Here is a 20747-nt window from a genome sequence, read left to right as displayed (position 1 = left end):
ACTTTGTGCTGGTCTTTCCTTATCTGCTGCTAGCAGCAGTCGGAAGAATGAAGGGTGTGAAGCGAAGCGAGATCTCCTGTGACAATCCACACAGGCTGCAGGGCGTGAAAAGAAGCTGAAGGAAGTGCCCATGTCCATTCTGTGCGTGCCGTGCCCAAGGAATGGATGGTTCAGATACTTTAGACTTGCTAGCAAAGCGCAGGGATGATATTTTTACCGGTTTCTTAATTAACTTCCCTTGGACTAGTGGAAGGGAGGGAATATATCATCACGCAGGTCTGGTTTCTCTGCAGGGATGCCTTTCCTGGAATTTAGTGTTCAGGTGTTGACCTAACTCCTCTGGGTGTTGCTGGCTGAAATTGCTCTGTCGTGTGAGAGGTGTGGAGAAGGATGGAGTTGGAATAAAAGAAGAAAATCAATAGGAGAAGCGACTGCCTTGAAAAAAGGAGTGGGAGCTGCAACAGAACTGGAAAAGAAAAGACGACAAGACACTGGATACACTGCTGGAGAAGATGGATCAGTTGCTGGGTGGAGGAAAGTCTTGGTGCAAGAAAGGAGTACCTCTGATTTCACGTTTATAAATCTTGTTGCAAAGCCTTAAACCATATGTCTACTTTAATTCTTAAATTTTTACAGAGACAGCAGTAAGTTTTCATTTTGGTACAGCCTTACTCACACTGAGAGTGGGGATTTCTCCCAGTTTTGGTGAAGTAGTGGAAACACTCAAATGCAATTCCAACCCAGGGTTTCTGCAGCAAGCATCTAAAATAAACAGGCTTTACCTGAACAGCCCGGAGTCACCTGCTTTGTTCTGTCAAACTGTTTTTCCCTTCCTTAGGCAATTCATTTAGCTGGTATTTAAAAAAAAAAAAAAAGCTTCCTGACTTGGGTACAAGTCATTTCTGTCTTCAGAGTGCCGCTTCGAGATTGCCATAGGAACTCTGCAGTCCTGGGATGCTGAAAAGAAATACTGGGGTGGCCAGAGAACAGGCTAACAGAGAAAAAGCATTAAGGCACACTGAAGGTGACAAGAGGAACTTATTTTACTGCAAGCGCAGTTGCTACTGCGTGGCTTTGTGTTTATTTTTGAAGAGCTGCTGTTGTAAATCCCTTCCCTGCAGCTGTAGGGCTGGCTCTGCTCTGCAGGCTGGGGTGGGCACAGCGCTGATTTAAAGGGCGCTGTGAACATGGCTAAAGCTGAAACAAGTCCTCTTGGTCACTCACTAGCCTCAACGTTTGATTTTTTTTTTAACTCCTGCCTGCCTGCTCCTGTTCTGACCTGATGAAGCTCTGCTTTACAGCCTTAATTATGGCATGTCTTTATTACGTTTCTCTTTTTTGGGTGATCTGTGCGTTTCATGAGGAACAGTTGCCTAGGTTTTCGCTCGTTTCCCAAGCTTTTGACCAAGGGAGTTTAGGCTGTGGGGCTTTGTTTTCTCTCAGAAGGTGGGGAAATTGCAGGTAGCCAGGTGAAAGCCTGTTTATTTAACGTGTGCATCGGTACAGTATTTCGTTTAAAAAGCACGTTGGTGCAGTTCTTCTGTTAGAGATATTTCACTTTCTTTACCTTGGAACATAGTTTAAGCTGGTGTGTGTGTGTATATATATGTATATTTTTTTTGTATTTTAGCATTCGTTGAAGTGAGCAGAGCTGTCTGGCTCTTTCGATTTGTCTGCTTATTGTAAATGGTTTCCAGCAGCTCAGCCCTCCTTGCAAGGGATCCATACCTCTGCCTTCTGTTCTGCAGTGATGCATCCAAAGGGGAAGGAGCTATTTCGGGTTGGCTGTAATAGTGCAATTTTACTGCCCTAGCTGGGATTTGAGTTTCCATTTACTTTGTAAGTGGCTTAAGCTGAAGACGAAGGTGCTGGTGTTTTGGTGCTTGTGGGCAGCCTGTTTGGTTGAATAGCTGCGGGGCTATATTCTGCACTGCTAACGCTTCTGCTGTACAGAATTCCCGATCCTTCTGTCGTGGGGTTAAATATAAGAAGTTAGAGAAGGTATGTCAAGGTAGACGCATAACTCTCATTGCTTAAGAGTTATTAGGTGTTACTTAATTCCATTCCCTTTTAAAATGCTTAAGTTGAAAAGCAATTACAGCTCTGGATAGTGCCCATTGCTTCTGCAGGCTGTAGGGTGTATTGCAAGGAGTGTACGGGGCTATTCTGGCGCTTGGAGGCATTGGAGGTGGCTGACTTCCCACAAATGAAGATTTAGATTAGGTATAAGGGAGAAATTATTTTCTCTGAAGGTGGTGAGGCACTGGCACAGGCTGCCCAGAGAAGCTGTGGATGCCCCATCCCTGGAGGTGTTCAAGGCCAGGCCACATGGGGCTTTGGGCAGCCTGGTGTGGTGGGAGGTGTCCCTGCCCATGGCAGGGGGTTGGAATTAGATGGGCTTTAAGGTCCCTTCCAACCCAAACCTTTCTGTGGTTCTAAATGATCCTGAATTGGGAGGAACAGAAGGAGAGTAGAAGCAGAGGGGAAAGGACTCTTAGAGGTGAACAGTGGTTGTTTAAGGGAGAGGGCACTGAAGTCTTTTTTTTTTTTTTAATGGAGAACACCGAAGCTGAATTATGTTTTGGGGATGGGGAACGTTTGTTTCCCCTGCTAAGTAAAGGGACTAGTGCTGTTGCTGGATTTCTGCAGGCTTTATAAACAAGGGTCTTACTTTGTAAGCTTGTGTTGCTTGTTTTGAGCTGCATTTTGGTTTCAATTTCTCACATAGCAGAACACAACAGTACTGTCTGGTGAATGTGTCTGCTTCTGCTTATATCAGAAAAGGATACTCCCATAGATGGTAGTTTCTTGCTGTCTTTTTAAATAGCTAGAAAAACGAAATAAACTGAAAGTTTTTTTTTAAAAAAATCAGGCTCTAAGTATTTAATACTCTGTGTTAAAAGCTTGTCATTCAATTACACCTTTGGATATCTTGTATGTTGCTGTGTCAGTAGAGGTTTTGGTGTTAGTTGTGATGTGCATGTGTGCTGTATGCTTATGATAAAAAGGCACGCTTCCCAGAATTTAGTTGTAGACTTGGTCTTTGACAAAGTGTGCTTCCAAACAGTCCCAGACTATTGTGTTTTGATGGTGCAAGCCTTTTTTCCTTGGTAATCTGCAATCTTTACCTGCCCAAACCAGTTTCTGCTCACCAGAAGTGTGAGGCTGCTACAGTTTTGAGGGGGAGAAAGGGGGAAATAAAAAAAAACACAACAAAAACCAGCATTCTTATTCCAATTTTCACCTTTGAAGCAAGCTTGCTTCCTAGATCTTGGCTATTGCTGTGAATATGTAGCTGTTCAAAGCTCAGTGTCAATAATGCTAAGTCCTTATGAGCTGGTCAGAAAGCATACCCTTCAACGGTCCTCTTCCCATCCTTGATGAATGAGTGAGTGTTGGTTGTTTTTACTGTAAAACACGTGCATGGTTTTACTGTAAGCCCTTAGTCCTACAGTTTTTCATACCTTGAGTGATGATTTAGTAAGCACTATTTTGAAAAGCTGGCTGGATTTGATGCTCATTTATTGCATGAACCGGATTCATGGGGTCTCCATCATGTTTGTTCTTCAGGATGTTCTCCAGCACGCTGAAAAATTACATGCTAGAAATTGAAAGTTGATACTGGAAATAGAAATACTATTATTAACGTATGTCATGTCTGTCTTTTGTTTTGGACTAAAATCAGCTTGGGAAGACAGCATCCAGAATCTGAGTTAAGTCCTTCCAGCTGCCAGTAAATTTGTATGAAGTATATTAGTGTGATGTTGAAGAGTGCTTGCCAGTAGTGCTGAAGGTGGCTGACAATAGCTAGAGCATGGACTTAAAGCACGGGCTGCTAGAAGAGGAGCTGTGCTTGAAGGCCAGCCTGAAAATGACCATCCCTTCGCCTGGGGTGCTGTATGAACATGGAGTAACACAATCTTTGCTACAAAGAAGTGTCTCAACATTTTCCTATCCTGATACTACCCAAAATAACCACGGCTGCTTGTCCTCCGTTTCCTTGTATTTCACACATGAGGTGAGGTTGAGACGTCAATGCAGAGCGCTAATTAGTTAAATCTTCATCATGGAAGATGCTTGGTATTATTTGAACCCAAAACCGAAAATGTGCTTGAAAGCATTGCCGCAGGATTTACGACCTTTGGATTGTAAGAGGAATGCCAGCTTCTTCCTGCCAGTTAGAGAAATGTGCTCTGAATTGAACTATCAAATGTCATTTAACTTAATCTGTTTCTCTGGAATTCTTTCCAACTTTTCCCAAGAAATTGAAGAAAATTACTAAATGCTTTGATTTAGAGTCTTGTCATGGGATTGCTTTTTTTTGATTTAGGGAATAGTTGGAAAATTGATTGTCGCTTTCCAATAATTGTTCTCGCTCTTTGTTTCGTAGTGGTTTGGCAGTAGGCAGTTACTGGATAATTGTACAAGCTGTTTGTTCCTTTTCTTTCGCACTGGATGAAGGTTAGAAATTGGACAGCAGATGATCCATCTGTACTGCTCTGTGGTTGCTGTGGAGAAGCATCAGCTCCCCAGTGTGAAAAGTAACTTTTTGGGAACATCTGTAGATGTTTTCAAGTCTTCAACTGACTGCTTTGGTGGGAAGGGAAATGGCTTTGACTTAACTGGCAGCAAGAACGAGCTAATACTGACATCTGAGAAACCAGCCATAACTGACGCTTCACCAGTTACAGTAAGGTTCGGCAATTTATGACAAGTGTGTGTCACCAAATCCGATGCTTGGAAGGGTTTGTGTTTACAATGCTGCTGCTAATAAAATTTATAAAAAAAATAAAATAAAAAAATCAAAGCCTCAGCTTGAAGATCAGTGCTGCTTTTTAAAGAAAGTGTACATTATTCTGTCTTAATTTGCTAGCTCTTGCAAGAGCTCTCTTCAAAGTGTTTGTATAATTGATATTCTAAAATGTTTTGGCTTTTCTCTCCAATAACCATAGTTCTTGAAAAGACAGGAGAAAAAGGAATAATGCTCAATGTGTTTTACTTACTAGCACTATAGGGCGGTGTGGGAAACAAGGAAGATAACTTTGTTTCTGTGACAGAATGGGGAACCAAAAAATAGGTCTAGACAGGGAGATACGGAGTGATGCTGGCATCTTGCAGCTCAGAAAAATTCAATTCCGTCGAAGAAATATACCACTGTTTGGCATAAAGGGGGAAAATAAGAACTAAACTGCTTTTTTTTTTTCAAATGAAGAATTAAAAAAAAAAAAAGAATCGACTTTAATACATCAAAAGTGTGCTCTTGAGGCCATAGGCACTCACTGCAGCTTACAGGTTTGAATGTTTTTTTCTGATCTGAGCAGATTTCTTTAAAAAAAAAAAAAAGGAAATGAAGAAGCACGAAGAAGAGGTGACTTTAGAGAGATTGGGTGGATCATTGGCAGAGGAGAAAGTAAAACACAAAATCCCTCAATCTTTGGCACTCCCCACACCTTACCTTTTTTGCAAGGCACCTTACCATGTGTGTTGTATGTCCGACCACCTGCCCATGCCTTCCAGGAGCTGGTGAGCAGAACTTCATACAACAATATTGCAGCTTCTCCCAGGAATGTAGGCTGTACGAGCTGCTGTGATTAATTTGTGCTATTCAGTTAGGAATCATCTATATCGGTAGCATCCCTTGCTGCTGCTTTGGCTGCTCTTTGGAACGAGGCGAATGCCTTCTGTGCTGTGAAGGAGGATCTGGAGGGTTTGGCTGCGACACTTGGCTTTTGGTATTGAAATACAGCTGATGTGAAGAGGAAACTGGGCCTAGAGTCTTAATTAGTACATAAAAATTGCACAGCAGTATGTTAAAAATGAGTTTCATAAGAAAAATAATCCTCTATATTTCATTTTAACATGGACTTTAAAAAAAAATATTAATGGTTTATTAAAGATGCTGACTGTGTCAGAAGGTTGGCGGTTTCTACTGTTCAAATGAAATGTTTTGCCAAAACTCCCTCTCAGTGATGAAAACCCTTCTGAGCAGTCACTGACCTCTCTCCTTCTCTTTACATAAAGAATTGTTCTCTCAAACACTTTTTTCCCAAGAAACAATTTTTATTACAAATGCATGTCATAATTGCATTTAAACTTCGAAAAGGCTAAAATTAATGTGTTTTTAAGTTTTATTATAAACTTTCTATTGACTTTTTTTTGCATAGTGTATGCAATTTATGAAATTTATGATGTAGATAGTTTAACACGGAGTTAATAGTGTAATGGATTTGCTAGAGTGGCTGGGGAAGAATAGTCCAAACATTGAAACTGTGAATTTGTCCTGATGGCTTACGTTTGGCACGAAGTGTGCTTATCAGCTGCACTGGCTATACAGCTGGGCTTGCACCAGAGGACTAAATTGCTCAAATACATACAGCAGGTTTTGTAATAGCTTAGTGTGTCAAAGTGGTATTTGACAGGTACCTACATGAATCATTGCCAAATGATAATTTGCATCATGGTTGGAAGATTTTTTTATTCTTCTCTATACCTGTACAGCAATATGTAATTGAAAGCTGTCTGGGACTTTCAGGTGTCAGTGCCGCTATAAGCTGAGCTGTTGGCATGACCTGTAACCTGAGGAGGTCAAAAATTCTAGTTTTCTTATAAACTTGCTAAATTACAACTCTTTGGGGTGAAACTTGTCATTCCGTGCATTGGCTCAGATTTTTTCACCCCTATGAAGTCTGAGCTTCAAGTGGATCAGGGCTTTTATTTCCTCAGTAAAACTAGAGCTGCTTATAGGGGCAGCTTTTATGACTCGGGGGAGACAAGTTAGAGCTTGGTTTGAGGAATCAATCGTCCTGCTTTCATGAACGTCGTCTTTGTTCTTTGTGGGTGTTCTGCTCAAGCCTGACCAAATCACGAGGTGTTTAAGTTTTATTCTGCCCGTACTCAAAATGTTATACGAGTTTGACATAAGTTTGCAGAAGGTACACAAGTATATCGTTCCCAGATGTTGAGGTTACTGTATGTAACATTTGCAAACTAAATAGCTGCTTGGCTCCACGTGTTTTCTGTGGAAACTTTCAGGATGATCATGTCCAGCTCTGTCCTTGTACCTCCCTCCTCATTTGCTGTCTGAGTGGCTGTTCTCTTTGTCGTCAAGCCAGCTGGATAATTCTTGTGCTCTGTTTCAAGGCAAGTTGTATATCTGTAGATCTTCATGTAGCTCAGCGTGGAGCTCTTGCTGAAGCCTGATGCTGGGTTAAGGTGGGAGTTGTAATTAAGAAAAGGCTGAATGCTAAATTCTGGTTATCTTCACTTCAGTAAGAACTGCAGGGCAGTAGGAGCGTACCTGTTGAATGACCTTGTTGGCACTGAGGACCCAGCACTGGTGCTGTAATGATTTTGGGAAACCTAAACCTGCCTAGTTCTAGTCCATAGACTAAATGTCCTTTTTCCTTTGGAATATGTCTTCTGTAGTTTTTTAAAGCCAAACTGAACGAGATATGTTTATATGAATTGTGTTTTGGACTCTGGTGTACAACGCATGCCAAAGCATCTTTAAGTGAGGGTGATTGGGTGAGTTGCTTCAGATGCCATCCTGACCTTCACTAAAACACTGTAGGTGCTGAAATGCGAAGTGAATAGGATGGGATTTGGGAATCTTTGGTTCTCCTTTGACTTCCTATGTTATCATCAAGGGATTATCCTCATTTCCATGTAGAAAAGAGTTGCTACTTCGGATTGGGAGAGCGGTAGAAATCTGCGCTTTGGTTTGAAGCAATAACTGGTAATCGCAATTAGATAGAAGCACTGACTTTGTGGTAGAGGTGCTGGGTTTTGTTTCTGTTGAAAATGTAAGCAATCAGATATTCAAAATGCATACTAAGTGAATATTTAGCCTGTGATATCATATGCTTAAAAGTCAGGACAAGCATCAGATGAAGATTATCAATACGACTGTCATGCAGCCCCACAGAGGTCACAAATTCTTCCACGTGAGCTCCTTTCCCTGCTCAGAGTGCCAGTCCCTGGCTGGCTGGTTTCCACCTCTGTGTCTACCACGGAGTTTTGGTGATCTGGAGAAACCATGATATGAAAATGTCCTAAGGATGCTTTTCAATTTTCCTTGCATTTTGTGGTATTTTGGGCCTTATTTATAGGAATGCTGAATATTCATAAGATCAGCTGAAGTTATATTTTCGAAGCACAGCTTCGATTCAAGTTGTGTCAAAAGTACTGACTAAAAAACTAGACACTGTGTGTTTGAAATCAGGCAACCAAAAGTAGTGGGCATCTATTTCTCACTTTGGCATTTTGTTATGTAGTCTTCCATGTTGTGGTCAGATCTGCATAAACACGTCTGGGGAAATGTAAGGTTTTGTATTCAGCGTAGGATGCAGATGTAAGTATTTAATGGGTTGTAGGGTGAGGGCAAAGACTTGGCAGTTGTCCATTTGCTGAATGAAGCAGAAATCCTGCTGGTGGAGAGCAGAACAGAGCAGCAGAGTATTACCAGAAGTAGGTACGTGTAAAGGCCGACCTGGAGGTATGTAGCTTTCAACTTCTCCCCTTTGCTATGGTAATCATAGGAGCCAGGTGATGACTCCTCTTCCCCAGGTCTTGCTGCCTTGCTTGCAGGGGTGATCTCAGAAAGAGGAGCATCATGAGGCACCGAACTGATCTGTGATTCAGCCAACACAGGGATTTCTGGGTGTTGTAAATCCAGCAATGCTAACTTGTTCGCTGTGCCATCGGTTCTGGGCAGGTATACGTGCCCTTTTCTTCCCTCTGCCTCTTCTCCTCACTTTTGTTCTGTATCTGTCCCAGTTTTCTTCTGTCTTCTTCCCTGTCCAAGTCTGTCAGGAGTGCCAGTTCTTGAGGTCAGAAACACGATTGCTCTGCAGTACACGTAGCATGATTGCGGTATAAATATTCAAAACAAATGTCAGTACTGAATTCATAGTCAATTGCTTTGGCTCTATTTTTTCTTTCTTGCTCTCCTTAAAACATCAGTTTGTTTCTTTTTCAGGGGTTCATTAAACCTGACTGTTTTGTATGAACCTTTTCAACTGAATCCACAGACTCATCCCAAGTCATAAATCTGTTTCATTTGCATCATTATGTATAATGGAGAGAAAACAGGTCAAGTTATGCCCTGACAGGATATCTCCTCTTTCACTTAGGATTCTTCAGATACTGTTAAAAGCATAATGTGAATGTGGGAGTACAAGAATGGATGGCAAAGTGTGTGTAATGGTTTGGTTTAGGGAACCTGCCCCTGTTTTTAGCAGCCTGTGTTCACAGCTTCTTTCCTTGCTAACTCTTAATGGTTTTAGAGTAGTATGGAAAAAGGGGAGTTCTCCTTGAATTTACAACTGGGGTATCTATGAAACTGTTAAATAACACCAACTACCTGCAGAACTCATTAATTTCTACTTGGAATACGTCCGTGGCTGTGCGTTCTCACACCTGTACCTGTTCCTGCTTGAAGCTTGGCAGAGAACTGAAGGGATGGGCCAGCTGCCTTACGGTGCCAGCGGTGTTCCCTGTGCGGCTGCAGCACCAATATTAGCCCTGCTGTCACAAACATAAAAATAGCGTCGTCATTGGACCCTGTGGAATTAAGATTATGTGTATATTTCAGCTAATAGACATCAAACAGGCTAAAATTGTTGTGCTAAGGGCTAGCCAAGCATGCTGTATGTGGAAACGAGCTTATGGGGCAAAGCAGTGGTCCCCAAAGTCTTGCTTGTGATGGCTTGGGATGCTGCTCTTAGGCAAAAAGTTGTTAAGCAGTTTTCTAGCAAGGAGAAAATCAGTGGTGTGGGAAATACTCCTTTCTAAATAAAGGAATTCATCCAGCTTTTTGTAGCTTAGACGAGTTTTGGTAGCAGTTGCTATATTTCAGGAAATTATTTCTTTGTCGTGTGTTACTGGTAAATTTTTTTCAAGGCCACATTCAGAATAATTCTTCTTACTCATTGGTTTGGTGTTTTTAATTCTGCTTTTGCTTTCAGTATCCTACTGCCTTTAAATATGTAATATACAGGAGACTTTCTATATTCTGGAATAAACACCCTGAAGGGAGGAGGAATTTCTGCATCCACTCTACTTCTCTGTAGAGGAAGACAATGCGGTGTGCACCACATCTGCTTGTATACCACTGGAGGATGCTGCCATGGGCCTTGCTTTTGCCTAGGCCACAGAAGTGGTCTGCCAGTGATGTGCGTATGTGATGTGCATTTCCAAGTTCTATTAATTAAAAAAAAAAAGAAACAACATGCACACACAAAAAAAGAACAAAAAAACCCCCTGCAAATCCAGATCGTTGCATTACTGGGAGAGTATAAGTGATTCCATGGTTGAGAGAAGGCTGATTTGGCTGATTTTCCTGCAGAAAACCTGCAGGAAAATATTTAGAAGCTATAACTTCTTTTTTTTTGATACATGCACAGGTTGTCTCTACAGGGTTGATGAATCTTTTCTTCTCCATAGTGGCTCATGGGAGGATTGGCTTGTGTTTTATGGAGGGATGGCTCTTGGGAGAAGCTCTGAAGGTGATGTGCTATGATAAGAGCCATGGGAGAGCTGAAAGTTCTGCAGATTGCTAATAGTTCATAGATACTTTTGTGAATTTCTAATGCACAAGCATGTGAGAATTTGTTTTTTCTTTTATACAGGTCAACTTTGTAGTGTGCCAACTGTTTGCCTTGCTCGCGGCTATTTGGTTTCGAACATACCTTCATTCAAGCAAAACTAGCCCATTTATAAGACACGTTGTTGCAACCCTTTTGGGCCTTTATCTTGCACTTTTTTGTTTTGGATGGTAAGTTGCACTTCATTTTACTTTTCAGGGATTTGTAATTTTTTCATTTCTTGTTTGCAGCTTTCATATGAAGAACTGTATTACGCATGTTTTTTTAGCTGCTGCAAACGTGCAGAAAGGGGCTTAAATTTTGTGATGCAGTGCATGAGTTTTGAAAGACCTTCCATTTGTGAGCTGATAACTAACACGCTCTCTTCCTGTGGTTTTGGGAGGATGGGACAGGTGCAGTTTGTTTAACTTGTACCAGTTTTTCTGTAAACTTGCTTGAAAAGTATTCTCCTGAGGCACTGCACAATGTGATGTCCAAGAATTTCTCTTTAATATTCTCTGCATGAGCTAACTCACCATGTCCTTTTCTGAGTATTGAATATAATCTGACTTTTTGTAGGAAAAGTAACCAGAAATGCAGAAAGTCTTCTGTGATGGCTGCTTTCATATTTTTGATCTTCACACAGCATAGCAAGACAGAATGGTGGTAGGGTTTATAAAGAGGATACTTTTAGTTTAGTAATACTTTCTCTTCAAAATTACCAAATGGCTCCTATCTTCCCAAGTCGGTTTAAGATGAATTGAGAACCAGTTTGGTTTTATTGCATGGTAAACAAATTGCTCCCTCAATTTTAAGTGTATAGAGGGCTTAGATTTATACCAACTTTTGTAAAATGTTGCTGAACTACGGGGAATTATTTCCCTCCCACAAGCTGGAGTGCAGGTGGGAAGATGCATACAGTGTGTGCACGTGTGGCTGTGCACGCACCACGTGCGCATAAATCTGGAATTCCAAACCACAGATTTGGCCTCTACATTGGCATGTTGCAGAGGCTTCCCCACATTAGTTGGTAGATATTACTTTTAAATTTTGGAAAAGGAAAATCAGTAACTTATATTCTTTGGATTTACATATGCAATTTACTTGCTTATGTAATTGCGTAATTCCAATGCATGTATTAAACTTTTGGTTCTCGTATTCTGCTTTGAGACAGTGATCTGAAGACTTACAGCCCTTAGCAGGAAATGAGGAGAATGATACAGGAGACTTGCTAATGGGTGTGGTTTTCATGAGAGCCATATCAGTTTTAGAAGCTCGTTCTGTATCTATTGCTTTGGAAAAGGGAATCATTAACTGCAGCTTGGAATTCAGTGTTACCAAATATTCGTAACTCAAGTTGTGGATGGGAGGCTTGAGAAAGAAAGAAATGACCTTCAATCCCAACAGACATAAATAAAGATTATGGAAGACTCTTATTGGCAGTATGCCCTAAAAAAGAAACCAGAAAAATCTTATACCATGGTAGAGATGCAGGTTATTCTAGTTAGTTCTGTATCATACTTAGAGCAATTATTTTAGCTATGAACTTGTATTTTACTAAATGCTTTTTTCTTATAATCTTGGAATAAAACATTTTTGAAAAAGGCAGAAAATAACATAATTTAAGTGAGATATTAAAAGTACCTATTCTGTAAAAGGCTGATATTTGTGTTTCACTTGTGCCAATTCTTTTTCCTATTGCTGAAGTGTATATTGTGCAATGTTTTTTGAGGTTTTTATGTTTTTGTTTTTTTGTAATACTTGTGATGATGATGTCGGACAGGAAGAATTTTAGGTAATTATAACTTAGATGAGACTAGCTATTAGTGAATCATGACAGCAAGTGCAGATTGGATCATATTTTCCATAAAAAGTCATAATTTTCAAGGTCAGTTAATACTGAAGTGAGCTGTCTTCCCTCAGTTCATCATGTTTAGGCTTCGTAGGATTTTAGTTGGATAGAACTGGTTGAATGGCTTTGAAGACATTTCCATGTGAATGAATGAGGAATGAAGTTGGGAAATAGCTGAAAAGCTGAAAAAAAAACACAAACCCACAGTATCAGTATAACAAAATATTAGCTGCTCTTTAGGCTGCTTTTCATGGGGAAAAATTCCCAAACCAGATCAGTGTCACTTGAGCACATATAAATATGTTAGAGGCACCTAGAACGCTGAAGTGAGAGAGAATCAGCTTACTGAACACTGTGTTTCTTCATCACTGGCAATGGTTTGCCACAAGTGTTCTACTAGCTCCTTTAAAATAAATATGAATATAAAAATATGGAAGTTACATTTAAGTATGAAAATATACATAACATAAACATAAAAAAAATAGTAAAGAGGTGCAAAATGAGTAATATAGTTGGCCTTATTTGAGATCTATTGTGGCAAACGGGCAAAAAGATACCATAAAACATTCATGTTATTTATACGTGAAACAATGCCGGATGAAAGTATTACAAGACCTAGTCTTTGTATTTTTAAGGATTATTAACGTTTGCTATGTTCTTGTTTATCAGCTGGAAAACTCTAGCTAAGTCTGTAGTCTTTGCTCATCCATGCTGTGCTAAAGGGGGAAGCTGTCAACAGAAGGGAGGGTTGCAGAAAACCTAAATAGAACTTTTTTTTGGAAGAAGTGATTAAGTTAGATTTTTGACAAGTCTTTTTAATTTTATATTAAATATGTATATATATATAAATATAAAATAAATTTAATATAAATAAAATGTATGTGGTTTATTGTTATTAATAGAAATGCATTGAGTGATTTATTTTTTTTCTTCCTAGGTATGCCTTACATTTTGTTATACAAAGTGGAATTTCCTACTATATCATGATCATAATAGGAGTGGAAAATATGCACAAGTAAGTATCCATTCTTTTCAAAAAAATAAAAAAAAACTTTTAAATAACGTTTCTGTTAAGCTTTCTTCTAACTGCGCATATATGCAGTGCTTCTGGTTGTATTGGAACATTCAGGTCTTAGTGTTCAAATTCTGTTAACTGTGGTTTTATTTCTAGGAGAGAAAATGGTTCATCTGGGTATTTTTGCCGCCTTTTATGATGTCTAATGCTTGTTACAGTTGGCAGTATCCCCACTGAGACTTTGCTTGTACTTTTAGCACCTGATTTTTTTTGCTATTACTTAGTAATCCGAAGTGTCTCACAAGTATGAGTTAACTGTACAAATGAGACTTGATAACATCCAGTGCTAGTAGAAGGAGGATGTCTGAGTGGAAGAAAATTTGCATGAGATTTTAAGGTACTAAGTGTTTGCCCTCCTCTCTCTCCTTTCTTTGTAAGAAAAGCGCAGTATGAATGCTGTCTTAAGTTAAAAATATTGTCATAGAGTTATATTTGTAGGACATTATTTGAGGTTTGCATGAATACATTGGTTAGATTAGCAGTATCTGAATCTACCCAGAACAGAACTTCTTTTAAATCATTCTTAGAACCAGGAAATGCATGTCTCTTATTACTGTACGCGTATGTGTTAATATTCCGCTAGTTTAGAGATCAGAATCAAATTAGGTTCCCACTGAGTTAATTCCTGCATAAATGTTTAGCAAAACAGCAAATCTGTGCTTGAACAGGTTCCTGACATGTAGGAAGCTGTCAGGAAAGATGCTGGTAAAAGAACTAAAAAGGAAAACTGCTTTACACAGAAAGTGCAAAGCCAGGGTGGTTTTCATTTGTGATCCTGTCTATTAGAACACACTGCTGCTTTGTACCGTTACTGAATGTAAGTTTATTCTGGTTTTTAAAATACACCATGTTAGGCTCATATTTTCAGGATTGTCTTCAAAAGTTGACATCCAAACAACTACAGAAGTGAGAGAACATTAGCTGATCGGATGGCCAGTTTATTTCCTAGTAGTTAATTTGGTAAGAAGTTGCTCAGAAGCAACTATTGGTGTTGATTTCTCTTCAGAAATGTAAGAATGTCAATTGCAAGTTATATGGCTTAATATTCTAAAAGAAACTATGAATACAGTTAAGTGCTGCAAAGGGAGGTACCAGGCAGGTCTGTTTGGGTCTTTGTTCTAACAAATTATGTATGCTTCTTGTAAAAAGCAATCTCGTGGTCATGTACTTGCTAGTAATTAGATAAGCATGAGTGTGTTTAATGTTCCTGTGTTGGAGCATGGGACCAACTAGCTCCTGATTCTCCTGATTCAACCCAAATGGTTCAATTCCACATCCTGATCTGCTGAAATGGTTGTGCTATGCACAACTATTTAGGTATGTTCTCTTATTCCTAGCTGCTGCTCATGTGAGGGTAAAACCTAGATGTGGGTACCAGGCTTCTGCTGCTGTATCACAGTGTGAGTTAATCGGATAAAACTGGAAATCTTCTCTTTCAGTGGAGGGGAAAAAATGTAACAAATGGAGCAATTTTAGTTACAAAGCAGTTACTTCAAATTGCATGCATCACATGTTACAAGTAGGTTAAAACAAACTTTACTCTTAAGAATGGTAAGGAAAACAAGTAACTTTTAAAGCAAGTAAGTTCTCATACTTCATGCTGACTAGAAAAATAGGCTTTATTTAAACTGCAATATTTTTGTTTCAAGTAAATATCCAATGAGCTTCTTTCACCAACCTTATTTTAATGATGCTATTTAATGAATTTACTTCAAGTAAAAAGGATAACACTTATGCTGCATAGTTATGCAAAATAAAATATGAAGACTGAACAGTAAGTCTAGAAATAGCACTTGGAGTACAAGACTGGTGAGAGTATTAAAGTCATTAAAAACAGGTGTCGAAACTAAACCTGAAATATAGTTCGCTTGGTGTCTAGTGTTTTTTATAAGCCTGTTCATAGTCAGGCCTTTCAGCTGATTTCTGCTGATACAGCAGAGTGAATAGAAATTTTAAACATCTGGGAGCATGGAAACACAACAGCTCTGCTGCTGGCTATTTTCTGGCAGCAGTAGAAAAATTCGACTTCAGCTTCCTGTATTCAAAAAACATATTGATGGTCATGCTGCCAAATAAATAGGACACAAAAGTAGGGCCAGGAAGTGAGCTTGAGTGCTGGACTGTGGGCAATACCCGTTTGGTACAGTCATGGCCTCCATCAGCTAGCACTAGGGCAATGCTTGGATGCTGTCTAGGAAACTAGAAGAGCCGCTTCTAGGAGGTAACAGAAGAGACTGTACAAGGTTTTCTCCCTCCATTGCCACAGTATGCCAGGAGGAGTGAAGTTTCAGGGTATCCCTAAATGCCTGGACCTTTCTGCTACGAAAATGTTAATCTGATGACTTCGTAGGACTCACTCTGGTTCTGCAGTCCTGAGGGCAGGTGGTATGGCCCATGTCCTACTGGTGTGTGTGTATGCCCATCCCTTCAGATTACTGTTTATATATGCCTGCGTAGTTCAAGTTCTGGGATTCACTTCCTAGGTGGTAGAAGGGCCCACCCACTGCTGGCGGTCCTAGTCAGAGGTTACCTTTGTTGTTCATAACGTTCTTAAACTTAGACCATAAAATATCAAATACCCGTACATAATGTAAATACAGATTCAGATGATTTTATATTAAAAAAGCACTTGCATATTGTACCAAATATTTTTCTGATTATTCAAATTAATTCACGGAAATAAGGTTCCTTCTTCCCCTGCCTGCTGTCCTGCAGGTGAGTACATGGATTGGGAAAACAATCATCCCTGTCCATGGGGGAAGGTGTGGGGGGGTTAAAAATAAATAAAAACACAAAGAAGGAAGGAAACCTTGCCTTTGTGTTTTAGCAACTTTGGGGATAAGGTTAATTAGTGGAAGGAGATCTGAGACTTGAATTTATCGCTTTTATACATCAGTCTTAGTAAAAGAGCATACTCCTGCAAAAGGTGGAATAGTGACATTAACTTTCCTGAACAGCTCAAAAGCTCTTATTTTTTGAATTTGCAACTGAGCTGTGTTAATATTTACTTGCAACACTTTCATGGCTCAGTTGTGAAAATGCAAGACATGTTTAACAAGTTCTCAATTGCAATAAGGTTGCATTTGGTAACTGATATGGTGTTAATGTTTTTTTCCTTATAAATCTTTGTTTCATTCTGTGGTGTGAAACTGCTACTTCTATAGAAGACAAAACCCCACGTCAGAGGGCTTTTCCTTAAAGCATTTGGCTACTGTTGGCTAGGAGTTATGTAAGCAGATCTTGCACAGGTGACTGGATGACAAGCTTTTTAAGGCTTCTAGGCAACTGTTTCTCTTTTGACCTAATTGTTCATTTTATGGTTGGTAAATAATGTCCCTTGGCCTGTGCGGAAAGGAAAGTCAATTATAGGGCTCACAGTTGCTTCACTGAAGTCTGTAGTTTCTCAGTGACTTCACTGATAAGACTGAAGTCCCAGCTGTGTCTGTGTAGAAAGTAAATCTGTTCATTTAACATCAGTCCTGTCAAACCTTGTAAATCTGATGTAAAACCAAGCAATGGGTGTGCTATTGGTGTCTGAGATGTTCTGCCTTATGCTCACAGTTGCAGGGTGACAGTTTTCTTGATCCAGAAGTCTAGCATTGAACTATGAAAACTTAAGAGGGTAAATTCTGGCTTTAGAAAAAATTCACTTAGCTATTGTCTGTCATATTTAAGGTGTAAAAAGAAAATGAATGAAGGACCTGGAAACTACTAGTGGTAAATATTTAATGAGTTGGGTATGTGTGTGCATAGAACTGATTATTTTTTTATAGAAACTTCTGGTTTCCCAGAGCCTTGTAAAGGTTTCAGACATTTGACTGATTGTTGCGTAGAACGCTTGTGTACATCTTTTATGGAAATACTTTCCTTTCACAATTATGTATAATACTTTTCATTTGGGACTATGTCACTTCTGTAGAATAGTAGTGATTGCTTATTTGGAAGACTGTTTTTAAAAGATGATTTAATATATTGTTTCTTAGTTCTCTTTTTAACAGTTAAAGAAGAGAAGCCACCACAGTCACATTGTTTTCGGCTAACTTCAGTAGGTTAATCATTCAAATACTTTGTAGAAGTTGATCAAGTACTGGCTGCTGGTTGAAGGCTAGCATTTTGAGCTCCTAGTGTTTTGCCACAGATTTAATCTATAAATGTTGTGCTGAAGGGATTACAAATACAGTGTCCACCAGAGAAATGCAAATAAGTAAGCCTAATGATAATAGGGATGTCTTGCAGAAGTCTGTCTTCTTAATTTGGAGGCTATAGTGGAGAAAGGCAAGTGTGGTGCTTTGAAGGTCTGTGAAGAACATATGTGATGTAGATAAAGAATTATTTTTTGTCTTCAAAAGAGGATCTGATGAAGCATCTAAAATTAGTCATCATCAAATAAACAGACTGAAATAACGACCTAATAATTGTTAAGGATCTGAATAAGAAATGCTATCAATTTCTAGTAGTAATTTTTCGCCAAACTAGGATTGGAAGCCTGTCAACATAATTACATTTCTTTGAAGGCACGAGGGCATCCAGAGAACTGTAAGCTATCTGGCATAACTTTTCAGTTGAAGTTTGTAATTTATTTACGTAACTTAAGTAAAATGTCTGCTACGTAGGTAGCTGCTAAAGGACAGTGGCCATAGCACTAAGAATACCTGGATTCAGCATTCATTAAAGTATTAGCAGCTGGAAGCTGTTCTTCATATACAAACAAAATTTTTCTGCATTTCTGTTTCTACGGTTAATTTTTATATCATTCAGCCAAAGATAAATTCAAGATGGGCATGGTGTTGGGGGGGGTGATATCAGATCTACAGGTTTAAGGTTTCTGTAGCCTTAAATAACAGAAAAAGCAAGTACTGTTTTGTCGCTGTGAGCAAATTTTGTTGCTTTATCAGATGGATGCTGTATGCAAAACAAATAACCCCAAAAATTCTGTTCTTAGGGAATGTGTATTTGATTAAAAAGACATCTAAAAGTAATTTCTGCATAGATGAGAATCAAATACATCTTATACTGTGGAAGTTACACTGTTTGCATAGCAGTTTCATCCTCCCCTATTAGAAATAACTTTGAAGGCTAATCAGTGACTGTGTTTAGGAGGATATTTCAATAGTTATCAACTAACAAGACTTAAGTTTTCAATTTTGAAGTGGCGTATATTTTTTTTTTACAGTGAAACTGCTTCAGCATAAGCAGTGTTGTAGCTAAAATACCTAATGCAAACTTCAAATATATGAAAAGATCATCCTTTTTTATTTTCTTTTCCATAAGTAGCAGTGAGATTACTTGGAGAGTTCTGTCCCATTCTAGTAGCCGTGATTAAGAAATGATTTGGAAAAACTGAATCTCATGGAAAGAGCCATAGCAGTGATTTGGGAGATTGAACCCAAGTATTGCTAAGAACCCTGTCAGGTCCTGTTTATTCGGTTCATTGAAGGACTACAAGAGAGTAAAGCATTCATACAGGAAATTAAATGGAGAGAAATTTTGTTTTAACCAAGCACTGCAAAAAGTGAGTTAAAGGTACTGGAAGCAAGCTTCCCATCTCAGGAATGTAGCTGGAGACTGTTCTTTGCTATCAGAAATGCTAATAGGCTTCTGCCTCACTTGTTGAATTGGTTAGCATGTTTTTTTTTAATTGGAAAGTGTATGGTCTGGTTCCTAGATGGTCTTCCTAGTTATGTAAAGTCTTTGCCATTACAAAAATCTTGAAGACTTGTTCATTTGCAGAAGTGAGTACTAGTTTCTTTTCTGCAGGAACGTAGCTTAACTCTGCATGTATACTGAAAAGGTTAAAAACAGAGTTAAAAATAGAACTAACAGAGATAACTGAAGCTTGTGATTTGAAATAGGGTCTATGTTTTTGTTAACTTTATCCTAAAGAAGTTTTGTTCTTCACTGCCAAGTTACTTCTTTATGTGGTTAAATCAGATGACCTACTTGTGACTCTCTTACCCACGCACATGAGGCCTCTGCACGGAGCTCCACTATCCTCTTGGTGCTGCCTTGGTAATTTATGGAGTTAGAACTTGGATGGGGCATGTCCTGTAGTTCTTTAAAGTTTAATAGCTGCTGCCCACGTGCTCTCTGCATCTCTTCTACATCAAATTACTCATCAAAACAACTAACAGTTTAAAACTGACCAAGTTTTGAAAAACAACAGCAACAACAGAAGTACTAACAAAGCAAACCTTATATCCCTCTTTATTTTTGTGGAGGTTGAAAATTGTTTGTTAGTACCAGGGAGTTAGTTTGTTTTCCATCAAGTGTCCTTTATTGGTTTATTTATCCCCCAAATTTGTTACATTTTCTTTTTGTGAGCCTCACCTAGAGATCAAACTTAAGTATTCTGAAGAGTGTGCATGAAAACAGTGGCTAGCAACAGGCAGTGATTCTCTGTATGCTGAAGATTTGGCCGTTACAAAAATAGCCATGCAAATAGATGGCTGCCTTCAATGACTTGAAGTGAGCACTTGTCAAAGTAAATAGCTGTGAAGGAATTTCCTAGTAATCCTTGTGAATTTTTTTTGAAAGTGCTTGTTTTAAATAGCTGCTACAAGCTCATCCACTTCAATAACTTCCTGTAACTCTCCTGGCTGTGTTTTGATAGAACTTAATGAGTTACTTAAAACAATAAAGGTGTAAGTTGAAAGCATTTTGATATAATATCCTTCTTAAAACCGAAGTGTTTGAATGGAAAAGCCTTTGCTGATCATATTTTTGTGATTACAGACATTAAATGAAAATTAGAACCGGAATTGTTATCTTTAACGTGTGTAAATTTTTCATTTATCTTTAGATGACTAAACACATTCAGTTTTCTTTTTTCCCCTGATGTTTATATATGAGGAGGAAGGAGGGACAGAAATTATAAAGTGTCTGCAGCTTTGTGAAGTTTGGCACTGAAAATAGGCTGGTAAAGATGACCAACTAGAAAGCAGTATGAATAATTTTTCAAGTCTTGTAGTCATGTTGCATTTAGGTCTTCAGTTGCATCGGTACAGAGGAGACATAGGCTGTTGCAGTGCAACTACAACAAATCTTGATTAAAATATGTATTTCCAGGGAGAAGAGTCGAAGTTAGTGTGTTTAAAATTTCCTACCTCTTTATTTCTGACTTGATTGCTGATGTCCTTCAAGGAAAGGAGTTCTCAGAAGAACAGGCATGTTAACGATGTTGCTGGAATGTAGAGCGTCCATCACACCTGAGGAAACTTCGGTGAAAAATTTCTGGACT

At 39.0% G+C, this 20747-nt stretch overlaps 1 protein-coding gene across 1 annotated transcript in view; it reads left to right on the top strand.

Annotated features, from left to right (window-relative positions):
- The window catches only part of MBOAT2 (membrane bound glycerophospholipid O-acyltransferase 2), a 92581-nt gene that overhangs the window by 4914 nt on the left and 66920 nt on the right, over positions 1-20747 (top strand). Inside the window, exons 2-3 of the mRNA XM_080585973.1 lie at positions 10629-10774; positions 13373-13450. Coding sequence (XP_080442099.1) covers positions 10629-10774; positions 13373-13450 — 224 coding nt within the window. The remainder of the gene's footprint in view (positions 1-10628; positions 10775-13372; positions 13451-20747) is intronic.

This window comes from Anser brachyrhynchus (assembly GCF_964034855.1).
Source record: "Anser brachyrhynchus genome assembly, chromosome: 3".
Classification (NCBI taxonomy): Eukaryota; Metazoa; Chordata; class Aves; order Anseriformes; family Anatidae; genus Anser; species Anser brachyrhynchus.
The sequence above is the reverse complement of the archived record's forward strand: the minus strand, read 5'-3'. Positions and strand labels throughout refer to the sequence as shown.